This window comes from Lissotriton helveticus, chromosome 1_1 (genome assembly GCF_964261635.1).
Source record: "Lissotriton helveticus chromosome 1_1, aLisHel1.1, whole genome shotgun sequence".
NCBI classification, from domain to species: Eukaryota; Metazoa; Chordata; class Amphibia; order Caudata; family Salamandridae; genus Lissotriton; species Lissotriton helveticus.
Genome location: NC_136057.1, coordinates 1,339,077,068 through 1,339,096,084, shown reverse-complemented (window position 1 = coordinate 1,339,096,084; position 19,017 = coordinate 1,339,077,068). Strand labels below are relative to the sequence as shown.

Genomic DNA, 19,017 nt, shown 5'->3' with positions numbered 1-19,017 from the left:
CCCGGCACTCCTGTATGCGGACGATGCTGTGTTGATTGCCCGTACCGGCGTTGGCCTCCAGCTCCTTCTGGACGCCTTCGGTTCTTTTATGGATAATTTGGACCTCAAGGTTAATGTCTCTAAGTCACACACGATGGTAATGGGGCGTGAGTGCACTAAAAAAAGACATAAAACATTCTTTTGCAGAGGGGTCCCCGTCTCTAAGGTAACTACATTCCCCTACTTGGGCGTATTGTTCGACCAGAAAGGATCGTGGGGCCCACAGATAAGAGCAAAGAGGCTGGCCGTAATCAGATCATCCTCAGCGCTCCTGGGTTTCGCTGGCAAGTTAGGAGCAAGGCCCATGGAAGCTCTTTTAAAAATCTATAAGTGTAAGCCTGTGGCTATTGCACTATATGGGTCCCCTTTGTGGGGGTATGTAAACCTTGATCCTATTCAGAGAGCAGAAAACAGATTTATTAGATCCCTGCTCTCTGTACCACAGTCAACCCCAACTTATTCTATTCACAAAGAAGTGGGCTTACCCTATCTGTCAGACACATTGAGTCTAGCCCCCCTGACCCTGTGGTTGAAAATGTGGTTGAACGAAGATCTCCCTTTGAACCATAAAATTCTACACGATGTCTTATCGCTTGACAAATACAGCAGCATTCCATGGCTGGCCTATTTAGTCAAATCATTTACAGATTTGGGTCGTCCGGAACTTTTTTCATCCCCAGAGAAAATCAGGGTTAAGGACATAGACTATATAAAAAAGTCATTTAGGGAAAGGAAGGAAGCGCGTCGTGAGGAACACGAACTGTTGAAACCAGCAGTAAGGGCACATAGCCTTTTGGGTTAGCGCATCCTCACTTGCACCTTATCTCAGCTTCGTTACATTCCCTTATCACAGGTTTTTATTAACTAAGTTTAGGTTCAACCTGTTACATTTTTATTTAGGTTCCTTTAAGAGCTGGCAGAAGCCAGACTTAGCCCCTCCCTGTAGCTGCGACCATTTTTCCGTGCAGGACACAATGCATTATGTCATGTTTTGTAGTTTGTACCATGAGCAGAGGAAAAAATATTTGCTTCCTATTTTGAAAGAAGCCGGCTTCACACAGGTGCGCCCGGCGCTGCTCTTTTTACAACTTTTGTCAAATCCTCGCATTACTTTCTGCACTGCTAACTTTTTGGTGGCCGCTGCAAGGGCTAAAGCTGTCGGCCAAATTTCGCCTTAAAACTAATGGTTTTACTATGTTCTTTTTTATATGAAATGTAAATCTATTTTAACTATGTATATAACTTTTTAAATGTACATTTAGACTGTTGCTTTTTAGGAAAACGTAGGAACAAGTATTGCATGTAATGTTTTTATTGCTTTTGTTTCTTTGTATGACTTGGAACAAGTCGAATAAAGATATTCTGACTGACTGACAATAAAAGGTGTTATTTATTGAGCAGTCTCTTTCCTCATACAAGAGAAATGAATTGCTACAATTGCAATACTTGTAGTAAAGTAAAGTGCATACAGTAAAAGCAGGAGTATGAAATAATACTGTAAAAGCATGGATATGGTTTCTTAGCCATATGATACTTTAAAATGGATAAAATAGATACATACATATATACATTGACTAATCGTACTCAACTGGTGCTTCTAACTACGCCTACCCCGGTGTACCTGACCTAAGCCTAATACGTGGGAGGAGTAAGTAAGTAGCAGTTTAAGTTAAATTTGTTTTGCCAAGAATCTGACTCAAGAATTCTCTGTAAGGGTTTAGTCATTTCAGTACCTGGGTATTAGAAGGCAGGAGGGCTGGTATCTCTCTCTCAGGACTCGGTATCCCAGTCACCCGCAAGGGTAAGCTGGAAACGCCGGAGGCTGGATTTCTCGGCAAGATAAAAGACAGCGTCTTTCTCAGCGTGTCAAAAGGGAGGGGCAGCGTCCGTGGGCTCTCGCATCAGCTGGGCTCTTCGGAAGTAGATAGCTGCTCTGCTCCAGGATTACCACCGTGTGTTTGCTTAAGGCAGCGTTGGTATATTTATACCTGAAAGGTGCCGGGCTTGACGTAAGGATGGACATAAGACGTCAATAAAGATGTCACTAAGAACTGGTCGTTCTTACAGTGCTTTACAGGAGTTCTCGGACGAAATCAAACCAATAGCAGTGGGGATTTCCCAGGTTGCTGGAGGCTTGGATTTGTTTAAGAACTCGGTGTGCTTTCTAGGGGGCTGGAGGAATAGGCTTGCTTAATGTGACAGCATGCGCTATGACTGAATTATGAAAAGGGTTTCTATGCCGTTGTAGGGATATTATTGATTCATAACCGGACAAGGGCAGAGAATAGGAATATTGATTCAGGTACCTAGATAAACACACTACAGTAAACGGTCTAAATATCGATTCCAAAATATCGAGTAACCTAAATATCGAGTCCAAAATATAGAATGGACAAAATATCGACTGGACAGAATATAGACATCTAAAATATCGTTTTGAAGGTAAGTACAGTAATATCGAATTTAAAACTATAGACAGTCAAAATATCGAAGTACATAATATAGGTGATTAAAAATATCGACTTTTTAATAATATCGAATTGTTTAAGTGTTATATGTGTTAGTTTATGTGTGAAAAGTGTATATTTATTTGTAATTTATTGTAAGTAATTAATTTTATGTTATTTAATTTTTGCGTAATTTAATTCTGTAGCGGGTTGTGGATTTATAGGGGAATAGGGTGGGAAGTAATTTAATTATAATTATTTAAATTAGTTAATTAATTAATTTTTATTTATTTTGAATTGTTAATTCATTTTTAATTGATAATTAATTATTTGTTAATTGATAATTAATTTTTATTAATTGTTTAATTGACAATTATGTGAATAATATTATTTTATTTTCTGTAGCGGGTTGTGGGGTTATTGGGGAATAGGGTGGGATGTAATTTTATTATAATTAATTAAATATGTTAATTAATTAATTAATTGGTATTTATTTTGAATATATTGTCAATTCATTTGTAATTGGTAATAATTAATTGTTAATTGATAATTATTTTTTATTAATGGATTATTTGATAATTATGTGAATAATATCATTTTATTTTTAGTAGCGGGTTGTGGGTTTATAGGGGAATAGGGTGGGAAGTAATTTAATTATAATTAATCAAGCATGTTAATAAATGAATTGGTATTTATTTTGAATAAATTGTCAATTAATTTTTTATTGGTAATTAATTAATTGTTAATTGATAATGAATTTTTATTAATTGATGAATTGATAAATATGTGAATAATATTATTTTATTGTTAGTAGTGGGTTGTGGGTTTATAGGGGAATAAGGTGGAAAGTAATTTAATATAATTAATTAAACATGTTAATTAATTAAGTGGTATTTATTTTAAAAAATTAATTAATTTTTAATTGGTAATTAATTAATTCTTAATTGGTAATTAAAATGTATTAATTGATTAATTTATAATTATGTGATTTATATTTATTTATTTTCACTAGAGTGGGGATATTAAAAGTTACCCCTACGCTATCCAACGCTTTCCCTACTGTTGCACTCTCTGGAGTGGGAATAGTAATTTTTACCCCTACGCTATCCAACGCTTTCCCTACTGTTGCACTCACTGGAGTTGGAATAGTAATTTTTACCCCTACGCTATCCAACGCTTTCCTTACTGTTGCACTCACTGGATTGGGAATAGTAATTTTTACCCCTACGCTATCCAACACTTTCTCTACTGTTGCACTCTATGGAGTGGGAATAGTAATTTTTACCCCAACGCTATCCAAAGCTTTCCCTACTGTTGCACTCACTGGAATTTGAATTTGAATTTGAATTTTTTTAAATTTATAGAGCGCACGTTCACTCTGCAGTTTCTTGGCGCTGGGGGAAATATGAAGCAAAAAAGACACAGAACTAGAGCTAGAATTAGAATTAGGATTTAGGGACTAAAAGCTTGCTGGAACAAAAAAGTTTTTAGGGCCTTGCGAAACTCCATATAGGAAGAGGAGAGTCTGACAGAGGGCGGAAGAGTGTTCCAGAAAGTGGGGGCAAGGACCGAGAATTTTGTACCTCCCGATCTTTGTTTTTTGAAGCGGGGAGTGACAAGTAGGGATTTGGAGGATGAGCGAAGATCTCTGGGGGGGCAATAGTTCGTAATGGCAGAGTTGATAAAAGCAGGAGCCGTGCCCTCCCGGGCTTGAAAAGTAAGACATCCAAGTTTGAAGAGAGTCCCTTGTTTGATGGGGAGCCAATGAAGGGCAAAAAGGAGAGGAGAGGAATGGTGGAATTTGGGTAGGCCATATGCCAGGCGAGCTGCCTGGTTCTGCACCAGCTGAAGGCGTTGAAGTGCATAGGCGGGAGCGCCGTTGTTGATAATGTTGCCATAGTCGATCTTGGATAGGACCATGGCCATTAGGATCAGTTTGAGTGCAGGGAAAGAAAAGAACCGAGATATTTTCCTAATAATACGCAAATTAAAAAAGCAGGAGGAAACAACAGAACTAATATGGGAGTGAAGAGTGAGATGCTGGTTAAGTGTGATTCCAAGGGTTTTGACAGAGTGTGAGGGAATAGGGGGGGACCAAGGGAAGGGGGGCAAAAGGAAGGGGACTAAGGGTTGCCGCGCCCCCCAGTCAGAACCAGCTCTGTTTTATCCGGGTTGAGTTTGAGATGGTTCGTGTTCATCCAATCCCGGATAAACAACATGACGGACTGGAAGCAAGCGGTACCTAGTGTCGGGGAGGAAAAATTAAAAATGAGCTGGAGGTCATCAGCATAGTTGTAGACTGTGACCTCCATTTGTTGTAATGCAAAAATAAGAGGGAAAATATAAAGATTGAATAGAAGGGGAGAAAGAGAAGAGCCCTGAGGGACACCACAGTGCACGCTGCGAGGTGGGGCGGAGAATTCGGCCAGATGGACGGCCTGGGTACGGTCAGACAGGAAGGAGCCTAGCCAGGCCAGTATCTGTCCCCCTATGCCCGCCGCCTTGACACGGGACAAAAGAATGGAATGGTCCACCGTGTCAAAAGCGGCGGACAAGTCCAGAAGGACTAAGGCCTGGGGGGTGTTGGTGTCAAGCCCCTCCCTGAGTTGGTCCATGACCGAAATAACCACTTTCTCCGTGGAATGGCGGGGACGGAAACCTGCCTGGCAGGGTGAAAGATAGTTAGTGGCCTCTATGAAGGAGCTGAGCGTTTGGGTGACATGAGACTCAGCTACCTTTCCCAGATATGGGAGAAGGGATATAGGGCAATAGTTTACCGGGGAGGCTGGGTCTGCCCCGGTTTTTTTTAGAATGGGAATAATTATAGCAGTCTTAAAAGAGGTGGGGACAAGCCCATGTGTGAAGGAGTCATTCAGAATGGTAAGAGCAGGGGAAGGACAATCGGAAAAGATCTGACGGAAGAATCGAGCCGGACAGATGTCAGCTGGGGAGCCAGACTTAACACGCCTGAGTAGGGGAAGCAGGGTTTCTTTAGTCAAAGCGGGAATGGAGGTAAGGGACAGGTAATTGCCAGGAGGTTGGAGGTCAAAGAAGGTGGGCGAAGGGGAAGGAATATTGGCTTTGATACAAACAATTTTGTCAATGAAAAACTCGTTAAGCGACTCACATAGGGCCTGAGAAGGGGGAGTCTTAGACAGAGTTCTCTCCGATGATGCCAGCTCATGGACGGTGGCAAAGATCTCACGTGGCTGGCTTTCCGCAGCTAGAATACGACCCGAAAAATATTCTTTCTTAGCTGCCAGGATGTCTCTTTTATATTCGCTGAGAATGGTAATAAAAAGTTGCCTACGGGTAGGGCAGTATGCTAGTCTCCAAGCTCGTTCGGCCTGGAGTGGGAATAGTAATTTTTACCCCTACGCTATCCAACGCTTTCCCTACTGTTGCACTCTCTGGAGTTGGAATAGTAATTTTTGACCCTATGCTATCCAACGCTTTCCCTACTGTTGTACTTCCAGGAGTGGGAATAGTAATTTTTACCCCTAGGCTATCCTACGGTAATAATATTGTGTATTTTTTATTAATAGTATGTTTATATATATATATGTTTTAACAGATATGATTGTATTTTTTCTTTTTTATAAGTTGAATTAATTATTTAATAATTTTAAGGTAATTTAAGTATTTTTAAGTATATTTTAGCTATTTATTTTTTAATAATTCTTTTATTTTACATTATTTTTAACAAATTCGATATTTTTACAATGTATATATATATAAACGATATTTTGGACTCGATATTTTGGTACTTACCTGTTTGTAGATAGGAATTCGATATTTTATCCGTCGATATTTTGGCGTCGATATTTTGGGTAGTCTATATTGTGTCCGTCGATATTTAGTCGGTGATCCTTCACAAAAAACTGAGGGGAGAGTGCCAGCATATTAATAGCCATATGACAGCACTTCCTGTGATGCCATTGGGGTCAAAACATGTGATATCACTTCCACTACTCCTAGCATTTCAGGGAATCAAAACACATGGGCACACCTGCACTCCAAAACCCCTACAGTGGTTCAGAGGTCCATCTATGGCAGTGCCACATGTACAACTAACATTGACTAAAGTGAAAGCCCGCACAACAGAGCCCTGCCCACGGATGTGCCAACAATATAAAGAATTGAGCGGATGCTTGATTTTAAGCCAACCCACTTCTTGACACCGTGAGAGCACAGAGAGCAGGCACATTTAAGACACATTGAATCGAACTATGCTAGTGAAAGCAGCTATAACTATGTGTATGTACTATGAGAAAAAAAGGTGGCACGCCTAATACCCTTGGAATCCTTTGCATGACACCATGGGGGACATCTATGATCCTGAAGTGTAACTCAAAGAATAAAACATTACATTTCTGAGACACCTTAGAAAAACACTTTGAATCCTTTGCAGAGCACTGTCACGACACCTTTCTTTCCTTACATATCTGATAGTGGCTAATGCAATTTCCAAAGGAAAGGTTGTTGGCAATACACCCTCATGTTTATTATTTAGAACCGTGAAGCTTACACAACATTCTGAAAAATAAGTCTTTTAAAGTTTTGGCTAAGAAAACAGAAATAATTTACTCTATAATGATATCAGATGTAAATGTGGTGTTTTCCATTTCTTTTCCTTTTAGGAATCCCTTGCTTAATCAGCATTTACGGGACTCACCATAACCCCACAGTCTGGCCGGACCCCCAGGTACCAGTTCACATTTCCAGTATTTCTTCATTAATGCAGTGTCCTACATGAGAAGACAAACCAAGGATAAACTTTGCTTGTTAAGGGCCCCAGTTAGCAGAAGATATTACCAGGGCACCTGCCATAGATGTGTTATGTCCCCTTAGCCATTCCCTGTGGTCCATCACCCCATTTAAAGGGCAGAAAACATCTGTCAGACTCAATGGGTGGGCCTCTACATCACACCATCAGGCGTGTCATGCGTCTGCAATTACATTGCCCTAAATGGTGGTGGACAGGCTTCCCAATATGTGATAGACGGTCCGCCATAATTTCCAATAATGTCAACTACAAGGAAGACTGGTGCCAAGAACTAACCTGATACCTAAGAAGCCACTTTTGAGATTTGTTATAAATCTAAGAACTGAAAATGGTGAAATCAGAAAAATGTTGTCCCAACACTGAGGAATTCTGAAAACAGGGTTTTGTTGTACATGAAGGTGCACTACATACAAATTTGGAGTTGATTAATGAATTGAAATCTCACAGTGATGAAGAAAATACTAAACTAATACGTTCATTAACAACAATAAGCAGTATGTGGTTCATGTCTGTACGCTACTGTGACAAAATGCATTGGGAATGCAATGAGAATGGTAAAGTTCAGAATCAATAAACATTTTACAGCAATTAAAATTAGAAATCCATTTAATTGTGTGGATGCACATTTCAATATAGAAGATATCAGGAATCATTCTAAACTTAGACTTATTGGCATATGCGCACAGTCTCCAAACTCTAGAGAGGGGGGTGCTTGTAAAAGTATTATGACAAAGGGATTCCAAAGAGATACTTAGATTGCAAGTTTCACTTGGTTGTCAAGAGGCAGCTTAATTCATGTGTTAAATGCTATATTCTTTATAATTTAACATTTATGAGAAAGAGTACCTGTTGATGATGATAAGGCTTTGCAAATTACAGGTTCCTCCATGACCATGTAAAGGAAAGATGTTGAAGGGTGTGGAAGGTCACAGAGGGAACTCTGAGGAGACTTGCAATATCCTTTTAACGTACAGCAAAGAGTATTTTATTTCTTATAATAAATGGGCACACCATTCATCTGTCCACAAACCTCTTAAATTTTTGGTATCTTGCTCTTTCATATGAAAACCGTAGACATGAAGAATAAAAGCAGAATCTGTAGTGCAAAATTAAACACATCACAAAGCAGTTAGTAATTTGTTTCAAAACTATATTAGACTAGCAGCCCGTCCCAACGTTGTCCAGGTACGAAGAGTTGAGTGGGTGACAGATGGCACTAGAGACGCTGCGCGTGTGGGAAAGTGCAGTCAGTTTCAAGGTAAGTGAGCCAGCAGGGCCGCTTAGTCTCATCAGCCGCCGCTTGAGGCCGGCTCCAAGCCTGGTTGATGTTGGGCGACGTGTGTAAATTCGTTTATGCAGAGAGTTGAGTGACAGCATGCAGGAGAAGCTGCAGTTATTGTCCCCGCAGGCACGCTCAGTGGCGTGTGCCCCCGCTTGAGGCCCGGCTCCAGCGGCAACCGTATTACAATGCAAATTATGTGACCCTTGAAAGTTATTTCCCGGTATTATTATTTTGTTAGGACCCACATGGCGTGAAGGCAGGAACGTAACGGCAATTTAGTAAAGCACCGACGGCATTCGGCCCCAGTCTGTTTGACACGCACCCAGCACAAGGCACACACTGCATTCGGCCCCAGTATGTGTGACATGCCCCCAGCACAACGTGCAAGCCCAGAAGTGAGCAGAGCGAACGGTTACTTACCACGCCTCCAGCTGAACGCAGACGCCCATTGAACGCATATGCCCAGGTGCGGGATTGGCATCATAATTTAGGAATGTGGCGCGATTGTTGGCGGCCGATTGCCGCGCCCATTGGTCATGGCCCTTGCTCCCGTGCAATTCCGCAATTGCCGCGCCCATTGTCGTTTGTCACGGCCCTTGCTGCCGCGCAATTGCGCAAATGGCCAAACTCAGACACCCATTGAAGGCTCTTGCTCCCGTGCATTTCCGCGCCCATTGGCCACGCCCCTTGCTCACGTGCAATTCCGCAATTGCCGCACCCATTGTCGTTTGTCACGCCCCCAGCCTTTGTCACGCCCCCAGCACATGCCCCCAGCACAACGCACACGTTTAAGGAACGTTTTGTTTTTTTGTCGTCATGCCGCGCCCCGCCCACGCCCACGCCCACAAGGGACTACTTTGCTGGCAAGGTTCTTTTACCTTTCAAATGTATATGGTGGCCATCTGTATAGCCTATGTCCTTCTGCTGCAACTGCCCTTTCCAATGCTGTATTGGGTGTTGTGATTGGTGCTGTGGTTACTGAGATTACCCGCCTCAAATGTTAGGGCTCTCTCTTTATAATATTAGTATGGATTAGGTTTAAGGTAACCACAGAATGAGTAGAAACATGCAAAGAGATTCTATCTTTCCTGTAATTACATATAGTGTGCAAAAATACACATATTACCTTAAATAACTCTGTTCTGCTGATCACTGTTCATTTTAGAAAAACAAATCAGAAGAATGAAATGCCAGTTCTTGTTTTTGTTGTTTAAGTTGCAGGTGCAGGTATGCTCCATGACCTGTCTTTCCACCTTGGTTGCTGCCTCTGGCAGCAGGAATTATATAATCACAACAGAACTGTAATAACTTATTACAGATGATTAGCTATGTAATTTAATAATTACAGGTGCTAGGGACATCACAATTCAACTGTAATAAGGTAATTAGAGATGGGCTTGAATACAGGGACTGCAGGCTCCAATAGATCATATAACTATATTTGGGTTTTCATAGTTTTGGAGGGATAGATGGGGCAATGGCATATGTATGTATAGGATGAAAAATTAGGAACAGTCTAATAAGGCATAATTCAAGGCCCCAAAATGCAAATCTCAGACCAAAAAGAATGTGGAGAAAATGATGTCTTGCAATTGCTGCGTAAACTAAATTGCTGTTAATCTGTCTTAAAGTATGTTATCACAGTAATGAATACTAGAAAGATGGACACCCTGAATAAAGGACAATTAATATAATACAATGGTGTAAGTGAAGTTTTAGAATTAGGTTGGTCATCAAGCAATTCATTATAAGTTCATCAGAAATAAATATTAAAATAAATGGGTATACATCATTGTTTAATATCATTCTGATACTGAAACAGAGTGGCAAAAAATGAAATTGCATTTTTTAGCACTTTATTGCTGTAAATATATATATTTTACCCTGCAGTCTGCATATTTCGGTCTGTCTGTCTGTCCGTCCATCCGTCTATCTATCTATCTAACTCTGTACCTCAGCTGATGGTGTTATGTAAGACTTTAAATGAGTTTCCCTCATTCCCCTGGTTAGTTAATCTTTGCAATGCTTTTCAATAAACAAGTAATAAGTTGCTAACACATATTATGGCTGTAGCTAAATCAAAACCTCTTTTTCTATCCTTGTTTTAGCTTTACAATCCATATCGCTTTGATCCCAAAAACTCAAAGGAAAGATCGCCACATGCCTTTGTACCTTTCTCAGCAGGACCAAGGTAAATATCCAGTGTCAGAAAGCGCGTATTACCTATAGTCGGTTTTAAGAACCAGCACAAATTGATGATGTACCATCAAGAGCACCCAAGTTGGTTATCGGGCGAGTTGTGTGAGTCGCTCCTGGGCTTTTGATTCTATTCGGCATTGCAGCAGCATTGTGGGCGCGTTGCTGCTTGGGTGGAACCCTCTTGAGGAATCCCAAATAGAGTAGTCTATCAATGGCTGACACTAACAAGAGTGTAGAAGCCTTCAATTTCAAACTCTACGTAAAAGAGAGGCAAGTTACCTGTGTTTTAAGCCAAAGGTTAACACCTATTGGAACATGAAGACCACAGGATGGTCATGGGTTGTAGCCATGTAGAGGCTTGGTTGCTTGTCTTTCTTTTTCTCTGAGTACAGAGGGAATGGGGTGAGGAATACAGTTACCCAGATGCTCTGGTTTTAGCTTCATGGTGCTTCAGTGATGGTGTCCTTTCCTAAGGATGCTCACCCTCATGTAATCTTCAAAGAAGATCACCATACGTGGGCATGAGGCATGATGACGTAGGTAGTTACTAAGAATCTTGGAGTGGAGTAGCTACCCATGAGCTCAGATGTGGTTGAAGGAAAGATAAACCCTGCAGAATCCCTGCAAGAATGTATCAAGACAAACATAAAAAGGTGATGGGTGGAATGCCTAAATGAGTGTGTCGGTGGTAGTTACTCTGGGCTACATTCCAGTTCATTACTTGTACCTTCTATGCTGCTCTGGACAAGAACCACCCTCATGTAACCCAATATTGGTCAAGCTGCAATAGGAACAGTCCAGTCCAAAATAACATGCCACCCACCCTCTCAATTTACAATGAAGCTGACTTTGGTAGACAAATGCACACTCTCTCTAAACACAGTGGGTGAGAAATAAGCAAAACCAGCTAGGAGGCTAACCCAAGAAACTTGGCACAAATGATTATTCCGTTGAAAGATGTGCATTGTAAAATGCTGCAGTGTTCGAAGAGAGTCAACATGCATAGCAATACCAAGGAGCACATTCAAAACTAAGCTAGGAAAGTTTCTTGGTTGTGAGTGGTGTACATGAGGGAATGAAATAAAGCTGTGTTTCCAGCCCAATGGGTCAGTGTAGGATCGACACCAATGCAAACTTGGTGGCTTGTAAGGGGGTCAACAGGAAATAATGAATGTTTGTTGCCCATTGAAAAACACCATGTGGAATGTTCAGTGTCTTTGTGTGGTGTCAGGTTTTCTTTCTGCTGATGGCAACTGTATGCAGTACCAGAGTTTCTTGAGTGTGGTGACATTGGCGTGCTTTGGCATAAACTACTTAGAATGTGAGACACTATTGAGATTTAGGACAAGTTGGGCTTCTCTGGCAGTGGGATAAGGCAAACATAATACCCAAGTTATGCAGACTCTTTAAACAGTAGCCGATCTCTCTGGGTGAGCATTTGTTCTCAACATAGGTAACCGTGGAGCCTGTTCGTGGTGGTTTTCATGAAACAATACACCAAATTAAATTACTTATCTTATCTTTTGGGTTCTGAAGGAACTGCATCGGGCAGAACTTTGCAATGGCGGAGATGAAGGTTGTTCTGGCCCTCACGCTGCTTCGCTTTAAGGTAATGCCAGATGCCACACGGACTGTCCGTCGGTCTCCAGAGCTGATTCTACGGGCTGAAGATGGACTCTGGCTGAAGCTTGAACCTCTGGAACAAAGACAGTGAGGATAGAACAAAGACAACCCAGACTCCACCACTGCCATCAATTGGACTGAAAATGAAAAATGTGGTTGATTGCATGAGAGTGAGTGGCTGAACAGCAGTACAGCGAACAGTTTCTCGAGCAGTGGAGTGTAAAACCACTCATTACCACCTGGTCAGCATGTACCTGGGTCAGAAGCCTTGGAAGTACACTTTTTTCCAAATGTCTTATGACAACTGTACAATTTGAAAACTGTTTGTTAAACTGTGAGGGCTTCAGGAAGTTAGCAGAGTGGAGCATGAGTGTACACTCAAGAACACTGAGCAGCTGAGGGAATAATACTGGTGCAGCTGGGCCAGTGGGAGTACTGGCACCATGTGCCACCGCAGACATATGATTCAATCTTGGACTATAGAAATCAAGTTATGTGGTGAGAGAGCAATATAGGTTTGTATACTTGGCACTTCTCTTGGCAGTAAGGGCTATCACTATGCGATGGAAATCGAAAATAACATCCACTGCATAGGCGTGGCACAGTGAATTACTGCGATGGGGCGCAGCAGAGAGTGCTGTAATAAGGCGAGAGGAGGCGAAGGGACTGTGGAAATCTCCAATAGCACTGGAATGGGATACCATGTTGGAAACCTGTAGATCACTGGATATAGACTTTGATAATATTGTTGTCAGCGCTCAATAAGACGCATAGTACTGTGACTCTTACCTGAACGTTCTAGGATACGAGCCGGGCACATTGTAGGCAGTATGGCATGGTGTCATAGCAGGTCTGGGACCCAGGATCTGACGTTTGAACGCATATAGGACTAGCGGGCCGGGGAGGGAACACTTACTGTTACAGGATGGTTTGTTAATTGTTTTTGTAAGATGACGATATGGTTATACTAAGGAATTTAAGAACGATGTAAGTTACAGCAACGGTACAGAATAGGTAACCTGACTGCGAAGATAGCAGGCACGATCTGTAACAACCGGTATGTCAATTGTACTGCAATGTACTGAGGGGCATATTATCAAGGGAGTTTATCTCCGCTTTTTTGGCTTTAAAAGCCAAGAAAGCGGAGATAAAATTATCTCCCTATTACCTAGCTGTCGCTAACACCAGTTAGTGACAGCTAGTAGGAGATAGCGACCCTCTTGGGCCCCACTTTGCATGTCAGTGATATTTATCACTAATGACATGCAAAGTGGGCGTGCCAAGATGTTAGCGACTGGAAACAGTCGCTAACATCGCTATCTCCTATTACCAACTTATGGAGATATTCGCGCTAAGCGCGAATATCTCCAAAAGCTAACACCTGCCCTGAGCAGTTCTTAGGCATGTTATCCAATGGGAGGTGGATAACATGGCTAAGAACATTAGCTCGGTAATGCATGAATATCGCTGACTTTTCAGCGATATTCATGCATTGCGGCCGTTTTTATCGCATTTGCGATAAACCTTGGTAATACCAAGGTTTATCTGCCGTAAAAATCGCCGCAGCTCTGCGGTAAACTTTTGTCTCTAACCAAGCAATAGCGATAATTATCGCTATTGCTTGGTAATATGCCCCTCAATGCTTACTTGTATGTAGGCGAATCAGGCTTATCTCATCAATATCTACATATTTGTGTAATGTGTACGGTGCAGATGCTGAGATGTACCACTGCTTTGTAGAAAGCATGAAACTTAATAAAAATGTGTTTACAAAAAAATGTGGGTGAGAGAGCAGGATGGGCGCCATGTTGTAACTGGCGCTTCCATCTTTTCTCTCAATAGGGCTGACCATCTCCTCAGTGGATTCTACATTCATATCTGCCATTGTCTATGATGCGTTTTGAAAAGAGTGTGTATATAGAATATTCTGCAGCCATATAAAATAACCAATGAATCAAAGTGCAGATTGCTGAGGCTTGCAATAAAGACACATTTACTTTCAGTTATTCAGAGTTACTTGTGTGTTAATAACACCACAGAGGAGATTCATGCGCAGGATCAGAGAACTGAATGATCGCTCGTACCTGGTGAGATGGACATGAAAAGAAAGAGGCGAGAAACTCTTTGCTTCCCATTGGGACATAAGGGTACTCTTTCCACATTCTATCTCGGTGGTGTGAGCAGGTGGGGAGGAACCAGAATAGCTAAAGAAAAAATAGTTCCTGACTACCAGTGTATACAAAGTAGCATTTTTCCAAACAGGTTCTCCTCAAAAGGGGGAACCATGAATGTTGCTGTTGATCACAAATGTATTCATTTAATTAACACAGTGTAATGTGTTTTTGTAAACTTGAATAGAATGCTTCTTTAAATGCAATAAACACATGGAATGTGTATTAAAACACCGAAAGCAGAAGGTGTGTTTGTATTTTATAAATACAGTATCAATTGTGATTTTTATTATTTTCTCTCATTGTTGGTTTCATGATTTCTGATGTTTTATAAATGCAGTATAAATGATGGTTTTCATTATTTCCTTGTATTATTTTCTCAACGTTAAATTAACCTATTTTGGGAACTATGCAAAAACTTACTGAGAGTTTGGATAGCATTGAGAAAGCCTCTTCCTACTCAGCCTTTCCCTAGTTTATTGAACACTTACCTGCCACCCTCACTATTAATAATTGGGGTCATATAGATGAGGAGCTTATGCCTCCACTGCGTAATTTATTTTGACGTAGCGGTGGTGCATTCCGTACTCCATACATACAAAGTGACGTATGCAGACAAATATGCCACTTTTATCTCTCCTGCTTAATTTTTTTCTGTGCGCTAGATCCGGCTGTGCCCGGTAATGTTAATGATATGCAAGGTAAGCGTTCCCCCTTAAAAAAGTCACGCAGAACTGATGCAACCATATTCACAACGATATGAGAAAATGACAGAGCATTGGAAAAAGACACACAGAGTTAACAAAACGTCAAAATTCCTATGCCTTGGCAAACCAGGCATAACAATTATGCATTTTCAGTGGCACAGAGGCAAAACACAGCCAAATCACTCTGGCAAGCTGTACTACACCATGGACCTACTCCTACTGCAGCTTGGAGCACCACAACCATCACCACCATCACCACCACCATCGCCACGGAGGAAGCACAGGAGAAGGGAGTGGACATACCGGGAGAGGATTACCCTCATTCACCCCAGGGAGTAGGAGGTTATTACCCATTACAGGCTCAGGAGGGAGTCCATTGTCCACCTACTGCGCCAGATTGCATCAGTGCTGCACCAAATTCCCTGCGCAGACCAAGCTACTGGCTTTACTACACATGCTGGCATCTCGAACAGTCTAACCAACTACAACCAGAGTGGCAGGCGTATCCTAGCCGTCCTTTTTGGCATTCCTACTCTATGTCCTGGATGCCATCATAAGCCTCACACCCCAGTACCTCATGTCCCCCAATACACTGCAGAAACAACAGGAACACAAGCAAGACTTCTATGCCATCCCACCTGTACCACAATAGGAAATACATCTATTCCATGAACGTGCAGGCAATAGTGGACCACCTGGAGCTGTTCATCAATGTCCTCAAAAATACCCTGGGAGTGCTCATAATGCATACATCTTCATACATTCCCTCATCAATGAGCGCTTCTAAAATGGGAGAAATGGGAATGGCCCACTGCTTGGTAAGTACTTCTCCAGCACATGACTTGACCACATGACAGTCAATAATGTGTGATAACATAGCCATATTAGTGTTGGGCTGAATGAGACAGTGTATACGTAGCAGGTGTCGGCCTTCATATTTGCACCATACTACATGCCACATGTGCAACACAACCCTACAAGTCACACATGTTGAGACCGGCTATACCACTGTGGGCCATATGTACAAGTGGACTGCGCTGCTGGAGCGTCAATATCCCTGACGCTCTGGCGGAGCAGGTCTCTCACTCATATCTATGAGGCAATGTAAAGTCAGCCAGCGTGCCCTTGCATGGCCTCATCGATATTGAGTGAGGCAAGCCAATGTAAAGTGCAATGTTGCCTTACCCTACATCAAGGATGTGTTCCATGGGCCTTGCGCAGGCTTTGCCCATGCAACACCAATGAGTATTTACACATTCCCAGATTTCGAAGGATCTGTGAACTTAGGATTGTGTCTAAATTGTTTGACTCCCAAGGAGAGGAGTAACGAGGAGAAATAACTACCTTTCTCATTGCTATTTCCTCTTTCTATGTGTGCTGTATTCTGCAGTACATATAGAACAAGTAAAACACATCAATTGTTATTTTATTATGTGCTGGAAGGTTCACTTACAGCTTACAATTTATTGAGCACCCAACCCTGGCACATGTGCACCATGGTGCAAGGGTGTGTGTGTTGGCGCTAGTCACCAATATTTGATGGTGCATATGTGTACAGACCACTTATGTGCCGTATGTTAGTAATATGGCACATTCCTGCTCTTCCCTTTGTACACAGGGCAGCACAGCCATGTGACATCCTGCGCTGCCCTGGGGCAACAACTAGTGCATGAGGCCCTATGAGTGCATCCAAATGGTTGAAAGAACCTCAGTAATGCTACACTATGTAAAATGTTGTGTCACAACACGGTGTTGAAGCAAGGGACTCCCTTTCTGTTATCTGTGTGTTCCCCGACAACTTCAATGGTCATTGGGCATGTGATGTATCCAAGACCAGTGAAGCAGAGAACTTTAGTCCTATTTTTACCTCTCAAGGTCATGTGCAGCATGCAGAATTACATGAGTCATCATATGCACACCTCCCATCCTATATGCCCACCTGTTTGAGGCACACACACTTACTCTATCATCCTCCAAGGGGGCAGACTGTGCAATAAGGTACACCCTCATGCAAAAAGTAGAACACAGGACAGACAGTCAGCCATACAGTCACCGTGTAAATAATGTGGCTGTCTTGGAGTAATACAGCACATGGTCTACCAGTGCAGGCAGCAACCCCGGATACTGAATCATGTGGAAAATATGTCATGAACTGTCCACACTCAGTGTGGCTATGTAGTGTGGTTATTATACCAGTTGCACTGTACAGCGCCAGACTACCACATATCTAAAACTCCTTGTGTACTGTCAACACAGTGTACTGCCTTGTGTACGCTATCATGCCTCACTTTGACATTCATTCTCTACCCTCTGCATGGAAGTAGCTATTGAACAAAAGTGACTCCAACTCTCATGGCCAAATATGTGTGAATGAAGTACACAACAACACATGCTCTAGCTACAGGAAATTCAGACATGTATCAATTCAGAAATGGCAATAGTAGACAAAAACAGACAAAAATAGAGGAGTGTGAGAGAACTGTCTCCTCAATGGCTAACTGACTCTCCTCACTGGTCATCACTTTCATGGCTTTGGCACTCACAAGTATGACAAATAGTAAGTGCTTCACAGAGGACAAAACACTTGTATGTGCAGAACAGTCAGTTATATCATAATTCAAATTGGGTGTATGCAAAACAATGTCAGAGCACGCCTTATACTGATGGCAAAGTGCATGAGTCATTCAGGACACTTAACAGAATGTATAAGAATGTGGGGCATGACCATTTACTAATTTTGCTCCTCCTATCTGTGCAGCTGACCAAGGATATGGTCTGCAGCCATGGGTGATGACACTTTATAAGCACCCCCAAACGGAAGACCCAGTGGAGCTACAATCATGCCCCAATCAGGACCAAGTCCATAGTAAAGCGGACGTTCATAGCCCTAATGTCCTGGTTTAGGAGTCTGGACATGTCTGGGGGGCGATTGCTGTACTCACCACCGATGGTATGTAAAATAATACTAGTGTGCTGCATTTTGCACAAAATCTGTGTGCGGACCAATGTCCCCTGGGTGATGCCACTGAGGAACATGAAGTGCTAGAGGATGATGATATGTAAGAAGAAGAGCAACATCAAAATATTCCATCACTTGCAGCAACATGGCGGAGAGACCATATAGTACAAAAACATTTTGAAGAGGCATAAGTGACATTGAGGAAATAGTGACTAAACGAACACAGTGTACAGATATGAAAATAAATATATGTGCAGTACCAGTTTGTACTCAATTTTACTTCATGCTCACAGTAAACATCTAATCACTCACATCACACCTGCTAGTAATTGCTACACAAAAAAGATATGTCGCTATGTGCAGCAAACAGTGCTAAACAACATCAGGTACATCCAAAATAGTGTGCAGGGCAAAAACCTGTACTAATGAGTCCTCCATTGCCAACCGTAATGAACATGGTATGAGAAAGAAGATAGTGTGCTATGACTGTGTGTTTGACTTGTACAGCTAGACATTTGTTCTGCCTCATACTTGTGGAGGATAGTAGAGTTTACTCATAGTATGATGATTGCAAAGTGATCCACATAGTAAGTGCATGGGAACACAGTCCAACCCCTACAGTCTACATATGGAACATACAAATCTGTACACAAATATCAAATCTAGTAGGAGATCTCCTATCACACTTATAAATGCTAAATACTGTACTTTGCCAGTGCAGGAGTGTCTACCTAGTAGCACTGTGGCCACACTTGCCCTAAAAAGCTAAAATGCCAATGGAACAAGCAGTGTTGTAGCCTACCA

General features: G+C 41.9%; 1 protein-coding gene across 4 annotated transcripts in view; it reads left to right on the top strand.

Moving 5' to 3' along the window:
* The window catches only part of LOC144823810 (ultra-long-chain fatty acid omega-hydroxylase-like), a 225,999-nt gene extending 211,207 nt beyond the window's left edge, over window positions 1-14,792 (top strand). For all 4 annotated transcript variants that reach the window (XM_078682666.1, XM_078682681.1, XM_078682689.1 and 1 more), the window contains 3 exons: window positions 7,127-7,191; window positions 10,663-10,745; window positions 12,290-14,792. In XM_078682666.1, coding sequence (XP_078538792.1) covers window positions 7,127-7,191; window positions 10,663-10,745; window positions 12,290-12,467 — 326 coding nt within the window. In that variant the 3' untranslated portion in view covers window positions 12,468-14,792. The remainder of the gene's footprint in view (window positions 1-7,126; window positions 7,192-10,662; window positions 10,746-12,289) is intronic.
* Window positions 14,793-19,017: the final 4,225 nt, after the last annotated feature.